At 32.3% G+C, this 19113-nt stretch overlaps 2 protein-coding genes across 2 annotated transcripts; both read right to left on the reverse strand.

The window, feature by feature from the left end:
- Window positions 1-4799: 4799 nt before the first annotated feature.
- Window positions 4800-6023, reverse strand: LOC117923078 (putative wall-associated receptor kinase-like 11). Its single transcript, XM_034841326.1, is given in 3 exon segments — window positions 4800-5158; window positions 5161-5760; window positions 5888-6023. Coding segments are annotated over 3 exon segments (1095 nt in total).
- Window positions 6024-6725: 702 nt separating this feature from the next.
- Window positions 6726-7394, reverse strand: LOC117923079 (wall-associated receptor kinase 1-like). Its single transcript, XM_034841327.1, has one exon. The coding sequence runs from the start codon at window positions 7392-7394 to the stop codon at window positions 6726-6728; it is 669 nt and encodes a 222-aa protein (XP_034697218.1).
- Window positions 7395-19113: the final 11719 nt, after the last annotated feature.

The following is a 19113-nucleotide window of genomic DNA, read 5'->3' on the forward strand; positions in this document are numbered from 1 at the left end:
ATTCTTCGTGCCTTTGACAAAGGTAACATCTGTTCACTAGAGCCCATCCTCTCTTTTGAAGCTGATCCAAGGTAAGGGTCTTCCCCCAAGTTACTTCCCACCCAAAAAAACTCACTCTAGGCTTCATCGAGACTTTCCAAATAGCCGACGAAGGGAAGGAGTCTGGATGGCCTGATACTAATGATTTGTAAAAGGACTTAACTGATTAGTCTCTCTCCAAATCACCCTATCATCCACTGCTTGTTGAATTCGCTTCCCGTTTAAGGCCACAAAAAATCTGCAAACCACTTCCAACTCCCAATCATTAAATGGTCTAGAAAAAAACGGGCTCTAACTTCCCCCACTGTCATTGCACCTCCACACATCCTTAACCCGAGCACCCTTGAAAACAGCTAGTGCGAATAAGGATTGATGATGGTTTATTTTGAATTTGTTGTGATGCAACAAGTTGAATTTTGAAAAATTGTTGTAAAATCATTTCAAATGAAAACTTTTATTATTCAAATTTTTTTAAAATAAAAAATCTATAAAAATTTTTGAAATTTAATTTCGTTGAAATAGTCACAAAAATGTTGACAAAAAATTTAAATAAGATGGAAACTAAACAAAATTAATAAAAATATTGAGAAAACTTGAAAAATGATATTAAAACTTCTATAATACAAATATTAAAGTTATTTTATAGAAAAAAAAAACTAATTATTTATCATAAAATTTGTCATATTCATTAATAATATCCAAATTTTAAAATAAATTAATTATGCGCATTTATTGTTAAAACAATGATTTATTTAGTTGGGATGCATTTAAGGATATAAAAGAAACAATATATTGTGTATGCTTATTTTTTAAGTTAAACATCTTTATAATATTATTTATAAATATATATTTTAAATATTTAATTACTATAAAACAAATATAAAAAAATATTTATTAAAAATATCATTATAACGATTTCTACAGTTTGGATAATCAGGTAAATAAAATTTTAAAATAAGATAATTAATATTCTTTAATTTATTATAACTAATTAATAGATCAAATTTTTTTTAATATTTTTTTTTTACACAAAAGTGGTAATTGAAAATGCGCTTAAATAATTTGTTTTACAGTATTTAAGATATAAAAGAAATAATGACATATGTATGTATTTTTAGCTTTAAATTTTAAAATGCCAACAATGTATTTATAATTTATAGTTTTCATATTTAATTGTTAAACAAGGTATCAAAAGAAAGAATCAATAATAAGTTTATCATAATGCTTTTTTATATTAGTAATAATGTCTTAAATATATTTTGAAAAATAAAATAATTAAAATTAATTTAATTCAAGCTAAAATCTTAGACAGATTATTAAGGTATATGTAATTGTCTCCAAATAGACGCATGACGGGTAGGTAAGTGACCCATATGGTTAGGAAGGTTGTTCTCCATTCTAGAGAGCTAGGTTCCATCATAATATCACAGCGGCATTTTCATCATTGTCTCAATCATATTATTATTATTATTAGTATTATTATTATTATTATTATTAATATTATTATTTGTGAGAACTTTATTAGTCTATGGTAAATTCATTACTAGTTTAAACCACAAAAAATTTAGATTGCTTATTTTATTTTTAAGTTAGGAGTTATCCAAAAAAAATTAAAATACTTTTATTTTATATGAGAAATTGGATTTGAGTATAGCAATAAAATTAAAATGTTGAAAATATAAAACAAGAAAAATGACTTTATCAAGTATAGGGATGACAGTGGGACTTGTTATTTCGGGTACCCGACCCATCTCTCTCATAATGGGAAGAGTTCGAAATTTAAGTAAACCAATTAGGGTGTAGGTTTGGGAGTTTTTTTTAAAACTTGGGACGGGTTCAGGACAGGTTCGGATATTATCTTATCTCATCTGTCTCACCCCAATTATATATGAAATTAATTTAATTTAATTTTTATTTTCCTATTTTTAATATATACCTTTTTACTATTTATTTAAGTTTGATAACAAAGTAAAGGAAAATGAAACTAAGAACTTCTAGTTATTTAGCTGGACTCCCATGAAAATAATCACTCCTATTCGTTTAGCTGGAGTCCCTTGGCCATTCTTGCTGTTGCATGGCCATAGAAAGCCCAAGCCCAAGTCGGGCTTCAACTTGCAACCTCCCCACCAACCCCAAACACGTGGTTTTTGGCGAAATTCCGGATAATATTCGAATTCCACATTTTATCGCGATATGCCTATTTTTCAATTATATCACATTTCTTCCCTACATTTCTGCATTTCTCCCTATTTATTGGGCCATGTGAAGGGTCAATGCTGGGTGAAAAGAAGGCCCCTCTGAACTACTTGGCAAAGCAGTACCTTAGAATTCATAAGGGATTTACTTCTCTATATATAGATTCATTCGATCTTTTTAGGTTCTAACTTTGCCTCGATGGTTATGCTACGATGCCCTTAATTTTCATTTATTTTTTACTTTTTAATACATCCATACAAAATATGAAATATTAAAATAAAACTTTCATAACTAAAGTAATTTTAATTGTATAATGTTCTAATTTTATTCAATAAATTATGCTCTATATATATTTGTTTTTTATAAGAAAAACTTTATTACATTTATTATTATTCATTTTATTATTTCTTGTAATTTTTTATAATATTTTTTTCATTATTTTCATAAAATCCAATATTTTCGTAATTTTTGATATTTTAGTCCTTATTATAATTAAAAAGAAATTAAAAGCAACTCGACCTCCAACCACTACTAGTATTGGTATTCAAGACCCATGATCCTAGCAATCTTATTTGAAAAGGAAAAAAAATATTAGTAACATTACCTTTCTTTAAATGTTTAAGAAAAACATTCTATTTTTTTGTCGTAAGTACATTAGTAGTTAAATTGTCATGTTGATATTTTATTTAGAAACATTCATTTTTCCATATGAATATCATAGCCATTTTTTAAGAGTTGATGCAAATTTAATATATTATTTTTAATTTTCAAACAAATTAAGATTTTATCGTTGTCTTTTATTGAAATTTTGAATGCATATCTAAAAATAACATGACCGTACTTTTCAATTCATTGAGCTCCATAAACATATTTTTGAAAGTACACATATGATTGTTTGCTCTCATGTCTCGACACTGTGTTCTCTTCACTTTTTCCTTTATAAAGCCAACAATATAGTAGGTTTTTCTTAATCTTTCCTTAAAAATATATATATAGCTATATAGTTGGCTTGTCCTTCGATATTGTTAGTGACACTTTTACATTTATAAACATAATGACCATAATTCAATGGTTATAACTTTGAATATGAGATTTATCATATATACCTTCCTTTCTTGTTTTGCCTTGAGTTGTGTCATCTCCCATGTCCTCTTGAGGCATATGAATTTTGGCTTGCTCTTTCATTTTTTTATCAATTGAAAGTGTCTCTTCCTAAATTGTCCTTGGCCACATCCATGACCATGTCCTCAATTATTTTGGCCTTGGTCACATAGACTTGACCTACTCCTAGGCAACACAAAGATACAATTTCCTCTATAATAAGATAATTTCTTCCTATTCTTTCTCACCCTAGGGTGAAAGAGCAAATTCTCGTTAGTGTTTTGTTTGAAGAACTTGTTCTAATTTTTCTTGGTTATACATTTTTAATCTCTCTTCATGGGCTTGTAATTAATGATCCCATAAGTTGATCAATTGTTATAGAATTTGAATCACCAGTTTCTTCAATAGATACAACAATGTAATTAAACTTCAAATTTAAAATCAAAGTATTTTTGTCAATCACATGAGAGTCATTTAAAATTCCAATGTTTCTTTTTAAAAAAAATCACAATAACCAATACTCTATAAAAATAATCAAAGATTGATTCCAATTTTTTTATATTCAAGCCTTCAAAGTCCCGCTTTCAGTTAGAAGACGATTTTTTCATACCTTATCAACTCTTTCATATGTACTTCATAATATCTCATAGGCTTCCTTGAAGTTGGTTACAATAGAAATCTTTTCAAAAATACCTTCATCCATTGTTTGATAGAGTTTTCTTCCTCGTATCTCTCAAAAAATTTATAGCCTTTCTTTGCAATCTCTTATACATCTTGTGACCCAAGCAAAACCTTCATCCTAATGGTCTAATACATCATTGTTTTTGTTGACTCAGGGAACTTGAAACAAATGCATCCTACTTGTCATTTTTTTCATATGGCTCTAATAGCAACCTGTTGAAGTAATAGGGTTGAAAGACAAACACAACCAAGTACATAAATGGAAATAAAAATTGAGAAGAATTTAAAATTTAATGTCTTCGACCACTCTCTTATTCAAATATTACATGATTTCTTATTTACAAATACTTACACTCAGCAAAATATAAACTGCTAATAACAAAATTTAGAAATCTTTATAGAACTTAATTACTCAAAAACAGAAACTAAAACAACCACTCAAAATAAAATATCCTCCACGACTTTTAGGGACAAAATTTAATTCTAATTATTTGAACCTTTCTAAATGAGTCTAACTTCCCAACATCCTGACACATATGGGTTGAAATGACCGCCTAGTATTCAACCGAAACTTTAAGCTGCCATACTGTATTCCTTAAGAAAACAAGACCTCATCATCTTGAACTATTTCTTCTGTAACTGGACCAAATGTATAGGAATGGGATCTTTCGCTTACCGTGCAATAGTCTTGGCATGTTTGCTGCTGCAACGAATGCTCTTGAATCCTTGTCTTCAGAACAGAAAACGGCTCCTGAAATCTGCCCAATTGTTGGAGGACTATTTCAACTTGTTTCACGGCTGGCCTTTTTTTTCCCATTCAACTTTAGGCATCTCTTAGTAAGCTTAGCAACAGCAAAAATCTCCTCCTTCTGTCCTTCATTTACAACTTGGTTGTCAAGAATTTCAAACAGACGATTTTGTTTCATTGCTGTTCTAAAATAATTTGCTAGACCTTGTTCAGATCTATCTAAGGAAATGGCTTGTTCTCCTGTCAGAAGTTCACCAAGAACCACGCCAAAGGCATATACATCACTTTTTTCTGTAAATTGACCTGAATGAAAGTAATCAGGATCCAAGTAACCAAATGTCCCTTGTACCATTGCAGTTAAGTTAGTTTTGTGGAGGCGTATTGACCTTGAAAGTCAAAGTCAGAAACTACTGCCCGGAGGTTTTCATCCAACAATATGTTGCTAGACTTGATATCTCTATGACAGATGGCTATAGAAGCATATGAGTGCAAATAAGCAAGGGCTCCAGCAATTTCACTCGCAATTCGTAGCCGGTTTTTCCAAGATATTGTAGATACATGGCCCTCATCATGAAGATGGTGGGAGACGGTACCATTGGAGACATATTCATAAACCAGCAAAGGTACTTCAGTCTCGAGACAACAACCGAACAATCTTACTATGTGCCTATGGTTGATCTGTGAAAGAATGAAAACTTCATTAACGAACTGGGGCAATTGCTTTTCATCAATGGTATTGGATTTCTTAATGGCTACAATGCTTCCATCTGATAGCATCCCTTTGAACACTGTGCCGAGGCCTCCCTTACCAATGATTCGACTTGAATTGAAACTATCTGTTGCTTTCTCCAGCTCTTCCACCGAATATAGTTTTGTTTTTTCTACACTTTCTTTGCTTGAAGAAATTTGCTGTTGCAACAGCAGACTGCCGTTCTTCTTGAAGAAGTTCTGTTTTTTTTTTCTTTTTCTCTCTTTTTTCAAGTCCTCGGTATAAACTTAGGCCTGTAGCAATTAGGATCAAGGGAACAACAGTAATCCCCACACCTGCATCGGACACAAAAGTAAGTAGTGCAGAGAAGGGGGTTGGAGTGTTAGGTGTTGGAGAATGGTAAAGTTCCATACCTAAAGAAAATACCAGTGGTAGCAAATGTCTATGCTTGCCACGTATGCACCCAGTTCCATTTTTCTTGCCATCTCCATGGTAACCAGCTGGGCAAGTGCATGAGTAACTTCCAGGGATGTTACTGCAAACAGCCATCTTGTGGCAAAAAATTTTGTTTGGGTCGTTGCACTCATTAATATCTTTTCAGAGCACAAAAGAAAAAAAAATATTAGTAATAAATTCATAAGCTAAAATTCTATCTCATCATTTATGCTGAGAGGCTTGCTTAGTCCTTAAATTCTTAGGAAACATATCATTCTATAATAATTACAGTTGCCATGGCCTTATGACTCTGAGGTCTGATATGTAGAAATAAGAGGATAAGTCCTTTTTTCATAACCAAAGAACCAGGGTTTCCATAATTCCTTCTTTTCACATAACACAAGCTGATATTTAGTAGTATTTTCATGAAGCAAAAATTATCAATTGATTTTCGTGAAGTTGACATATATTGCAGGAGCAAAGATTGAGAAGAAAAGAAAAGAAAGAGTAAGTTGGCGTGGCAGTAAAGCTTGCAGCATGGCACCAAGGAACTTACCTCGTGGGAGTGGCAAAAAAATAAATATAGAACGTTGAAAAGGAGAAGAAATTGTACCTTGGCAGCCATTTGCAAGGTAGGGGTTCCCTTGGTAGCCTTTAGAGCAGTGACAATTATACCCCTGGCCCTGGATGGAGTTGTTGCAGTAAGTGTTCTGGCCACATGCATAGTTTTTTCTTCTGATAGCTTCATGGCAAGAGACTTCCCCAACTGACCAGTCAAATGCTGCTGGGACAAAATACAATTTATTTTCAAATTTACTAGAGGTAAAAAGTTTTCCTTATGGAGAAGTTCCTCTCTGCAATGAAAGCAAGGCTACATGGCTCATAGGTCCAGCCTGGTGTGATCATGTTGATGCTGCGAATCCGCAGATTAAACGATGTAATGTCCGTTTGGAGATAATTCCTGCAGCAACTAATGCCAGAGCAAGCAGAAGAAGGAAAACCACCAGAGATGTTTTTATCATTGAGACAAAGAGATGAACACCCCGTTGTATATGTTGTACTATTATACTCCATGATAAAAGCAAATATGTCACACCCAATGGCTATGAACTTATTCCGAGTGTGGGAGTAACTGAAATGATGAGGTAGTTTATATGTTACATTTAATGAATCAGTCACCCCTGATTGATTGTTAAAACAACTACGGCGAGCAATATCGTTGATGCGCAGAGAGTCTTCTGATATCTGCAAAAGTTGAACTTCTTGGAGAAGAAGAGGACGAGGGGGATTGGAGGACAAGTTGCATGTAATCTCAAAATCCCTATTGAGGTAACAGCCTTTCCCCATCCCAAACGGATATGGAATGGTAATATTCCCACATTTCTCTGGGCAGCCAGGCTTGGTCGGAGATGCCCCTGCTTCCTGTGCTATAAATACTAAGGAGATGATGATTGTGATGAGATGAACTGGCAGTAGCATCCTCATGTCTGTTATTTTGTAAATTAATCTTCTGAATTGCAGACTGGTCTTTATAAGGAGTCTCTGATATGTGTCAAAAAAGGGGGGTTGGATCCAACTAGCAAGGAAATCTCATTATTAAAGAAGAAGGTGGAGCTATGAAAAAAGTTGAACAGTCACAAAGGGACAGTTGGAGAGCATATATATCACTGAATGCCAATAACTCAATCAAATCAGTCAATAGATCTTGACTCAGCCTAAGATCAATTTTCGGTTTTTCATTTTGAACAAGAGCAGCTAGTATGGTTAAACTTAGCCAACTATAAATTGGGGTTCAAGGGCCTTTAGTGTTAAGCGAATTGCAATAACAAATGCTTTCAGGTATGTGTTTGCTCTTTTCTATCATCCAAAATATTAAGAGGAAGATTGTTTTTTAAGCTTTTTTATTGAAAGTAATTTACTTTAAGACTTTTAAGTTGTTTGTTTTTCTACTTTTTTATAACTTATTATAAACTTTTTATTAAATAAAAAAAAACAAAATATTTAACTTTTTTTAAATGGAAAAAACAATATGTTGATTTTTCTTTACTTTGTAATACTTAATAGAAATAAAATATTATGAAAACAAATAACCTAATACTTAATACTATTAAACATTAAAGTTCTATTTAGATTTAAGTTAAAAAACCAAACACCACTTAAGTTTTTTTACATAACAACCTTGGTTAAGAAAAATTGGATAAAGAGTCATGAGACTTTTACAGTGCTCTGAGTATCATCCTTAAGAATTGGCTTAAAAAATTACCAAAACTAGGTCAAAATTGATTTATTTATTTATTTATTTTTTGTTACCTATATTCTAAATAAAAAATGATATATATATATATATATATATATATATATATATATATATGTATGTATGTATGTATATATATATTTTTGCAAATTTTAAATTACTAAAAAAATCTAAATAACTTGCCAACATACTTAAAGGTTTGTAGCCTATCAATTGAAGATTAGGGGTTCTACAATCCAACTTTGGGAATAAAACCTTAGGGCAAAGAAGGCTTGTTCATTTATTAGGATATTAGATTTAAGGTTCAATGGTCAAATGGGATTGACCTATGTTTTATAGTTCAAAGTTGCATCCAAACCATAAGTTAACATTAATCCTTATACTTAATTTCCATTAGATAATTAAATTGAAATTAATTTTAGGTTTAGGCTTAGGCTTCAAATTTTCAAACCTTATTAGTGTAGATTTGTCATAGGTTAGGTAATAGAAGAGATAATCATGATACCTAGGAATCAAGTTGTGCAAAGAATCTCTAACATCCAATAGTGATCTAATATGTCATCTCCTAGTTCAAACTAACTTGAAGAGTATATAATTTTTAACATTTTTACATTAAACCTTCATTATTGTCATTACTAATTCCATTTACCCATTGTCCTCTTTCTATTTCTAATAGTTAATTAGGTTTTCAAGCTTCACATCTCAAGATGACACTAGCCTCTCATGGCAATGTTGTCACTCACACAAACCATAGAGAAAGTTAAAAACATCATTCTTGAATTTAAGGAAATTAAAACCAAAAATTAAATGGCATAAACAAAGCAAACCTTGAAAGTCTTTGATGTTTTCTCACAAAAATATAAAAGAAGTATTCTAAAGATCTGCATTAACCATGAAACAAAATGAGAACAAACTAGTCATATGGTATAACCATATTGGTAAAAAGTTCCTAATATTACATGAAATTTCAAAAAAGAACATTAAATCTCCAAATCTTGGACCATTCAATCTTTTTCTGGGCTTAGTTGGATTCTTGGGATGCACAAAGATTGAAGTTTCAAAGCTTGAAAGTGCACAAATTGAAGTTGCGGTAGAGTTTGATTTCAAAATGGGAATGCAAAATTTTTTGAACTAAAAAAGGCAAATTTTTTGGGAGTTTAATTGTATTTCAGTTTGAACTTATGATGGATTTTGAACTCCACTTCTATAAAAATTTTGCTTCTCTAGGTCTAGATCAAAATGAGTTTGAAATCACCATGGTTTTCAAACTCAACTCCTGCCAAAAACTCCTATCTTTATCTTGAGTTTGGTTTTGAGTTGTCTAGCTTTGAATAAGTTCAAATCGGATTTTTATCCTATGTAACCTAGCTTCAAATAGTCATAACTTCCTTGTTTCAACTTTAATTAATATATCATTTGAAATGTTGCACTTCTTATCAAGCTTCAAAACCATGCATGACTTACTTCATAAAAAAAACCCGAAAAATAAGCTAGAATTCAACTCAAAATCAACCTTAATTTTCTTCTAACTATTTGAGTTCTAATTCTAATGTGAACATTGAGGTATGATTTATGACCTTTCTTATATTTGCTTGCTCTGTAACTCTATCTCCATTACCTTCTTTTCTCATGTTTCATTCTATGCATTGCTCTAGTTGCTTTTGTTTAAGCTCTCATCATGCTTTATAAGTCTTGAATATCTCCTTTGAGTGATTTACCTCATCTATTGACCTCGATTGAAGTTGGTCTTTAACGCCTTTGAAAATTGAGTATTGCTTTGAATACCACTAATATAACTATCGAAAGTCCAATAGAGAGGGGGATGAATGGGTAATTTAAAATTTTAAATCAATATTTATAAATATTACCAATATTTATAAATATTACCAATATTTCTAATCCCAAAGGTATTGTAGGGATATTCAAGGTATCCAAAAGGGAGTTCTCCCCAAATCTTAACTCATAAAAACTTCAATTTGATGGTTAATTGATATTCAAAGAATATTCAAGGATAAAATAAATCAACTACTAATATTCAAAAGATATCTCAAGCGATGTTAAGGATAACAATAATTAGTTATAGGAATAACCACCACAACCATAAAGATAATTAACCACCCTAACAACCTCAATAGCAACCCCAACAAATCAATTAAACTAATCAAATAAAATATATGTAAGAATAAATAGATATGATCCTTTTAGGAAAACTCTGCAAGATAATGGGGATCATCATTTTAACTTATTCTAGGCAATTTAAACATAATATCAAATATAACAAATATAAACAATGAGACATACAATTTTTACGTGGAAAACCCTCACAAACTATAGAGATAAAAAAATCATGAAGTCTAAGACCTACCAATCTAAATCCACTATTCAAAATCAAGTTACATAGATTTACCTAGTCATTTTACCCTAAAGACCTACTGTCTAGAACCTACAACTTGATCCACGTCAGCAACGTGGTAACTCCTCGTTGCTACCTAGTGGATCATTTGGCTACTTTGAAGGGATTAAGGTCTTCAACCCATGATTTAAATATTCAAATCCTTGAATGAGAGATCATGAATGATGTGGCAATAACGTTTTCATTACAAGGAGTCCATCTCTAAAGAATGAGAGGTCTCAATGATATATATTCAAACTCTCCAATGAAACTTCAAGATTTCTAACCCTTAAAGGGTTACAAAAGAGGTATTTATAGGCAAAAGTCATAAAAATTTTGGTATCTTAAATTTTCAAATTAGAGTTTGAGTGAAATTCATTCAAAAACATTTCTAAACTCAACAGGACTACCATGACCGCTTGAGCAGACTTGGAATGCTTGAGCACTCAGCTTGAATAGTCAATACCACTTGAGCAAGTTGATTGCTTGAGTGGGATTAGTCGTTTGAGCAGTCCCTGCTTCTTGAAAAATCATTTTAAAAATATTTTAAGTCCAAAAATGATATCAAAACTTTTTACACCTCAAAGAAGCCTTATATGCCACAAGCCAAACCTTTTTAGACATACCTGTGACTTCTTGGTTGGACGAACAACGACCCTTGATTTTCAATGAAGAGCAAGTTGTTATCTAAAAAGACTTCTATGACCAAACATTAATTGGAACAAAAATTGCCAACGTAAACAAGATTCAGTGTCCTAACAATCTCTTCATTTGGGAATTTTGAGATAAAACATCGCTACCTGAACTCTCATAAAAGAGTTTACATAACACACATTAATGCTTAATTAAAATTAAACTAAGAGAATACTTTGCAATGCTTTGTAGTACTTATCATTCAACCCTGTAACCTGCACACATACAAAAGACTATATCAAAGGTAAAGTAGTGTGTGGAATAAAATAATATCGTGAAAGAAAAATAGGATAGTTGGAGATTTTGCTTGATGCCTTGTGAAAACATGAAAAAGGAACACATTTCTTTAGTGACATCAAAGTAAAAAAGCAAAGCTTAATATATTAACAATGATGCCTAGAGGTTTATCTCTAATTAGAAAATAGGCAGTGAAAAACATGGGAAGAAACTTCTATCACTGAGATTAGTTCTAGAGAGATAGACAATTCAAACAATAATATCTTTTAGGAAACATTCATGTTAGGTATCTCTCTAACATCAAAGTAAAAAAAAAAAAAAAAGCAAAGCTTAATATATTAACAATGATGCCTAGAGGTTTATCTCCAATTAGAAAATAGGCAGTGAAAAACATGGGAAGAAAATTCTATGACTGAGATTAGTTCTAGAGAGATAGACAATTCAAACAATAATATTTTTTTAGGAAACATTCGTGTTAGGTATCTCTCTAAACTATCTAATCGTGTTTCCTAAGGTTCATATGGTTTACTCCAATGTATCAGGTTTAGTTTCCTCTAATATTTCAATTAATATCCTTAATTAATGAATTAAATAAAGAATTTAAAATTCAAAAATATTACCTTCCCTTAAATTAGGAGTTTCTATGAACACCTCATCTCTCCTTATTTATAACTCCTTTTTAAATGAATTAAATACTCAATGTTCTCCCACTTTTTATTTTTAAGTGGGTTAAATATTCAATATTCTCCCTCTTTTTGTCACAAAAATGGCAAAGCAATTAAAATATAAACACGAGAAAGCACACAAAGACAAAAAGAAAAATGAACAACACATATATGTAACAAAAATTGATTCTAGATACATGAGATAAGCAATGAATACAAGGAATGCAGATCAACAAACTCACATACCAAAATAACTAAGCATCAGAAGGAGGTAGAGGAATGAAGGAGCTCAAACTGCTTTGAGCATGGATCCATGAAATAATGTAGGTCAACTGACCCTGGATCTCATGGAGTTGAATATCCTATGAGTCCAAGCTCTAAAGCACTGTAGTCATGGGATCCATCTCCTAAGTAGTCGGGTTTGTGAAAGTTGATACTCCATGAGAATCTTTAGATGTACGAGCACGACCTTGACTAGAGTGAGTCTTAAGAGCAATGTCTGGTACAGGTACATCTTACTCTATGGCTCGGATCTTGTCTTTTTTTGCAAGTACCTCTTGAGTAGCTTGTTGTGTTGTGCAATATCTTGGGACCATCGGGAATAGGAAGAGCCATGGGACCATACACATAATTGTAGTGCTTGGCCCAAGAACTCTCATTCAATAAGGCATGAGCAGCTTGGACCCTTTGTTTGGTAGCAATCTCAAAGCTAACATACTCTAACAATCTAGAGATGAGGAGTCGGAAAGGAAGTGCACCGCGACGAAAGGAAAAATCATGGTAGAGGATGATGATATCAATAATGACTTGCCCAATATCAAATTGTTGGCTTGAAAGGATGACGTACATGAATTGAGCAGTCAATTGGGGAATCTTAGTATGATGAGAAGAAGAGTAGAAAGAATAAGTAAGGAAAGTAGCAAGAATCCAAGATAGCATAGAGAAACCAACTTGAGGAATATATGTAGGAAACTTATGAGGAGCACCATATAAATAAATAGGAATCGAAAGGAGATCTCTAGGAGTAAAAGATTGAACCTTTGGAAGGAAGAAAGAAAGACACATCAAGTCTAGGCATGTCAAGTACACGTCTAATTGACAATGAGGTGATTTGAAAGGACTAACCAAATGTGGCTACCTAAAAAGGGTAACTAGAAGAAAAAGTATGCATGTTCGCATAGAACATGTGAACTAAAAAATGATAATATGAACCTTGCAAAGTAAATAAGGATCCCACCCTCTTTCTCTGAGAATGGTAGGAATAGGAGTATCTTGAAAGGCACAAAGGTTGATAGAATGCTCAACCTCGATATGACAACTTTAAAATAAGCATAGAAACGATCATGCGACTCTTGAGAAAAGAAACACTATAAAAGGACCTTGAAGAGCAATGCACTGAATGGGCTTTGGTGACCCAGGAGGAGTCACCTCTCGCTAACACCTACATTTAGACATATCTAGCAAAATTATAGAAAAGTACGAAGAAAATGTAAACCGCTATAAATGTCCTAAATAAAGTGTGGAACAATACTATAAAGTTGAAAACACGAAAAACAAAGAAAACTAACTTCAAATGTCAAAGTGACGAAGTCTCATAATGCTTGAGAGATTAGAAAAATGTTTGAAATGCAAAAGAGGTGTGCTAGATGGGTTTTTATACCTAGACGTACCACTGGATGTAGATTAACACTTAAGTGAGACACTTGATGGATGTGTCGTTGGATGTAACTTAGAGCGTTTAAGCAATAAAACCACTGGATGAGGCTTGAGTGTTAGATGTAGTTCTTGAGTGGTCAGAGCCTAATTTTAGTTCTAATAGGGATAGAAAACTCAACTAATTAATTTAGAGACAACAATAGACACCAATTGAAACAAAAAAAAAATTAATGATAAACTAAAAAGAGCAAATAATTAAGTTTATAAACTCTCAACATTAGATTGATCAATAATAACTTAAGTAAGTTATTTCAGATAGTACACATCAATCCATCAAGAATGAGGTTTTAAGTTCACAGGTTAGAGTTAATCATAATCTTAGTTTTGAAAACCTAATGCATAACCATCAATGTATAAGAGAGTCAACATAGAAGCATAAGCATTAATGATTAAAGGAATACGACTTACTATCTAGTTCAATATTTCAAAATTGATCACTTAGAAGAAATCCAGTCATGCCTTTGGTCAAATTAAAGAACATATCCAGTCAATTTGAACTAAGATCGTTGAATTTCTATTTAATACAACCTCGTTGATCTATATACAACACAACATGACTCCCCTTTAAATTTGATATCTTTTTATTTTATTTTTTTTCTTTTTCTTTTTCTTTTGAAAGTGAAGGCATTATATACCATGATCAATTGATTTTTCTTTTTATATTCATTCATGGTTGCCTTTGTATCCACTTTGGGGTTGTTTCCAAATGTTACAAGTGAGCAACATACCTTTAAGAGCATAATTGGACAAAAGTACGAGAGTTATGCTTAACCAAAGATTCAACATTTTGTAGTGACTCATTTTGGGAAACAAATAATGATCATAGTCAAACAAGGTATGTGGATAATAATATTTGAGCATAACAACAAATCCTTCCAAAGTAATCAAAGTTTACTTTATGAATTCAACTTAAGAAGTCTCCCTTTTGATCAAGTACATGATGCAACTAATATTGAAATTCTCACATACAAAGACATTTAATTATCAAGAATCTAATACATCAATAGTGATTAACAAGTATCTATGAGTCCATTCACATCAAGTCTTGTAGATATAGTATATTTCTCCAACTCACAAACTCGTGGTATTATAAATCATGTTAATGTATCAAGTAATTAAACAAAAATCATATGCCCAAAGCAAAATAAGGCTAAAGGAAACAACAAGATATCAACACTAAGCTCAACACCTTTGAAGCCTATACCAATGATGATCAATCTATTAGGCATATGCCCACAGATTTCCTAAGGCACTTAAACCTAAGAGAATCCAATAGTTTGGTAAGAACATCTACCAATTGATGTTCAATGGGGACAAACTCTAAATAAACAACCTTTTCTTCAACAAGATCCTTAATGAAATGATAACAAATTTCAATGTGTTTACTACTGGAATAACGAACAAGATTCTTTGAGATATTTATTGCACTAGAGTTGTCATAGTATATGTTCATGGTCCCTTGCTCAATTCGATAGTCTTTAAGTATTTACTTCATCCATAAGAGTTGTGTAAAATAGCTCTTAGCAGCAATATACTCAGCTTCAATAGTAGATAAAGATATAAATTTTCGTTTCTTACTAGGCCAAGCCACAAGACAATCACCAATAAAAAAGCAAGCACTAAATGTGTTTTTTTTTATTCTCAACATTTTCGACCCAATCAGCATCAGAATATCCAACAATCACAAGAGAAGATTCATAGGGATACTACAAACCATAATCAAGAGTCCCATTTATATATATAATGAATAATTCTTTTAACATACATTAAGTGTGACTTTTTGGGGTTTACTTGATACCTAGCACAAGCTCCTAACACTAAAAGATATATTAAGATGACTCATAGTGAGGTAAAGTAAGCTACCTATCATACTTCTATAAAGCTTTTGCTTAACATCCTTTCTAGATGCCTCCTTGCTAAGCTCAGTGGTAGTGCTCATAGGTGTTCTAGAGTGTTTAGAGGATTCTAAATTGAATTTCTTAACTAATTCCCTAGCATACTTGGATTGAGAAAGAAAACTTTTATCTTTTAGTTCCCTAATCTGCAATCTTAGGAAGAAGGTTAATTCACCTACCATGCTCATTTCAAATTTAGTCTTCATTTCGTTGGCAAAACTAAGGTCAAGGTCATTAGAGGTAGCTCTAAAAACTATATCATCCACATAAATCTGAGCTACTAACAACTCATCATTAGACCTATTAATAAACAAGGTTCTATCAACTCTTTCTCTTTCAAACTTTTTCTCCAAAAGATAGGTTGTGAGCCTCTCATACCAAGCTTTAGGAGCTTGCTTTAATCCATAAAGGGATTTCTTTAATCTATAAACTTGATTGGGGAATTTTCGGATCCTCAAATCCCTTAGGTTGCTCAACATAAACTTCTTTACTTAGAAGTACCCCATTTAGAAATGCACTATTGACATCCATTTGGTAAATCTTTATCCTCAAGGAGCATGCTATTGCCAAAAGTATCCTAATTGATTCTAATCTGGCTATGGGTGCAAATGTCTCTTCAATCAATCCCCTCAATTTGTGAGTATCCTCGGGCAACTAGTCTTGCTTTGTTTCTCACAATGAACCCATTTTCATCTTGTTTGTTCTTGAATACCTATTTTGTACCTATGACATGTTTATCTTTAGGCCTAGGGATTAAATACCACACATCATTCCTAGTGAATTGATCTAACTCTTCTTGGAGTGCATTAGCCCAAGGTTCATCTCCTAAACTTCCTCCACATTCTTTGGCTCCAATTGGGAGGTATAACCATACAAGACCCATCTCATTTAATCTTGATTGTCTCCTAGTAAACACTCGTTAATTAACATTTCCTATAACACTTTAGATTGGGTGGTTCTTAGGTATTCTAGATCTATGCTTATCCCTTATTTCTTCAAGAGTGTCATCTAGAGGTAGGACTTAATCATTGTTAGGGTCAATGTTTCTTTTAGGGATAACATTAGGGTTGTCTTTTGTAGTCTCTAAGTATTTAGTGTTATCCCCATTTGATTCATGGGTTAAAATTTGATTATCAATTATATCTCGATCATCTTGGAGGACTTGTGAATTTTGATTGTACACCTTATAGGCTTTACTAGAACTAGAATAGCCTAAGAAAATTCCTAAATTAGATTTAGCATCAAATTTACCAAGGTTCTTCCTATCCCTGAGTATATAGCATTCACTACAAAAAGTTCGAAAATACTCAAGGTTAGGTTTTCTCCTAGTCCATAATTCATAAGATGACTTCTTTGTTCCTAGCCTAAGAAAAATCTTATTAGCAGTATAATATGTAGTATTCATAGCTTCTGCCCAAAAGTGCATAAAGGTATCATGTATATCAATCATTACCCTACCTATCTCTTGTAGCACTCTATTCTTTCTTTCAGCCACTTTATTTTTTTGAGGAGTTCTAGGGGTTGAAAACTCATGTTTAATTCCATTAGACTCACAAAAAAGATCAACATCCACATTATCGAACTCTCTCCCTCTATCACTCCTAATCCTTATAATTGGATGACCAATTTCCACTTGTATTCTATTAAATAATGACTTCAAATGCTCTATCACCTTTGATTTCTCCCTTAGAAAACTCACAATGCAGTATCTCGAATAATCAACTACAACTACAAGGACATATCTCTTGCCACCTCTACTTTTAGTTCGCATTAGACCCATAAAATCCATGTGATGAAGGTCTAAAGGTCTAGTAGTCCTTATCTCCTTTACCTTTTTGTGTGAACTCTTATTTTGTTTGCCTTTCATGCACTCATGAAAAATGGGTTTAGGTTTATCACTAAGTCTAGAGATACCTCTAAAATTTTCAATATTCACTAAATGCACAAGGTTCATATAGTTTATGTGACCTAGCCTTTTATGCCAAAGCTTAGTAGAATCAAGCTTTGCCCTACTACACATAAGAGGTGTTTTAAAATTAGGATTTATAGCCTAACAATTATCCATAGTCCTATGTCTTGTGATGACTACCTTTCCCTCTTTATTGACTACTTCGCATAAGTCTTAGTGAAAACTCACCTTATGGTCTTTATCACACATTTGACTAATGCTTAAGAGGTTTGTTTTGAGTCCTTCAACATATAGAACTCTATCTAGTTTGGGACAACTAGGGATAACTATACTACCCTTGCTTTTCACTCAAGCTAGGCTTCCGTCTCCAAAAGTAACAACCCCACCATCACAGTTTTCAAGAGAAGTAAAAGAAGAGTTGTCTCCTATCATGTGTCTAGAGCAACCACTATCAAGGTACCACTCACTAGAATATTTAGCTTTTAGATTGTTGAATACAACTTGACAATTAGACCTATCCTTTATTAACCAAATAAGTCTAGTCTTAGGTAGTGACTTGGAGGAACTAACTTGACTTTTAGGTTTCTAATTGGTTTTATTCCATTTCCTATTATTCAAGATGTTATTTTTAAGGGAATTAAAGTCATTCATAAATCTTTTCATTTGAGTTTCAAACCTTTCAAGAAACCTAGTGTAGCATCTAAATTGAGAATATCCTATTTTCTTATAGTTTGTGCATAGTGATGTATTTTTAGGAGATTTTACTTGGTTAGGGGTATCATCCTTACCTTTGACAAACACAATTTCTCCACTAAAGGGACTCTCATCTTTGTTAATGTACCCCAAACCTCTTTAATCACCATGAGTTTTGCATTGGTCAAGAATTTCATTAAGCACTTTAGTTCCAAGATGAAAATTTTCATTCACAGATGAAGAAACCTTATTATTCTTCTCAAGGAAAGAATCATGGTTAGAAATTTCTCAGGCAAATTAATCTTTTCAGCATTCAGCATATCAATCTTGTTTTTATGAGCTTCAAGAACATCATTATTTTTCATATAACTCTTAATTAATCTTTCATGCTCAACAACAAGATTATTAAAAAATTCAGGCCTTTGTTCATCAATAAATTCATCATCATTACTATCACTATCATAATCAATATCATTCACAAGTTCCATAGATGCAACAAAAGTTAACATGTCATTGGAATCATACATTGTATCTTCAGAAGCTATGAAAAAACTCTTTCTTCAAATTCTGAATCACTCCATGTTGCCTGCATAGACTTTTTGATATTTTTGGGACTAAGACAAACTTGAGCATGGTGTCCTAGACCTCCATAGTTAAAGCATTAAACTTATTACCTTTGGAGGAACCTTTTCCTTTCTCATTGGATGATTGTTCATTAGGTCTTTTTCCTGTTCTAGATTCTTAGTTCTT

Source organism: Vitis riparia, chromosome 10 (genome assembly GCF_004353265.1).
Source record: "Vitis riparia cultivar Riparia Gloire de Montpellier isolate 1030 chromosome 10, EGFV_Vit.rip_1.0, whole genome shotgun sequence".
NCBI classification, from domain to species: Eukaryota; Viridiplantae; Streptophyta; class Magnoliopsida; order Vitales; family Vitaceae; genus Vitis; species Vitis riparia.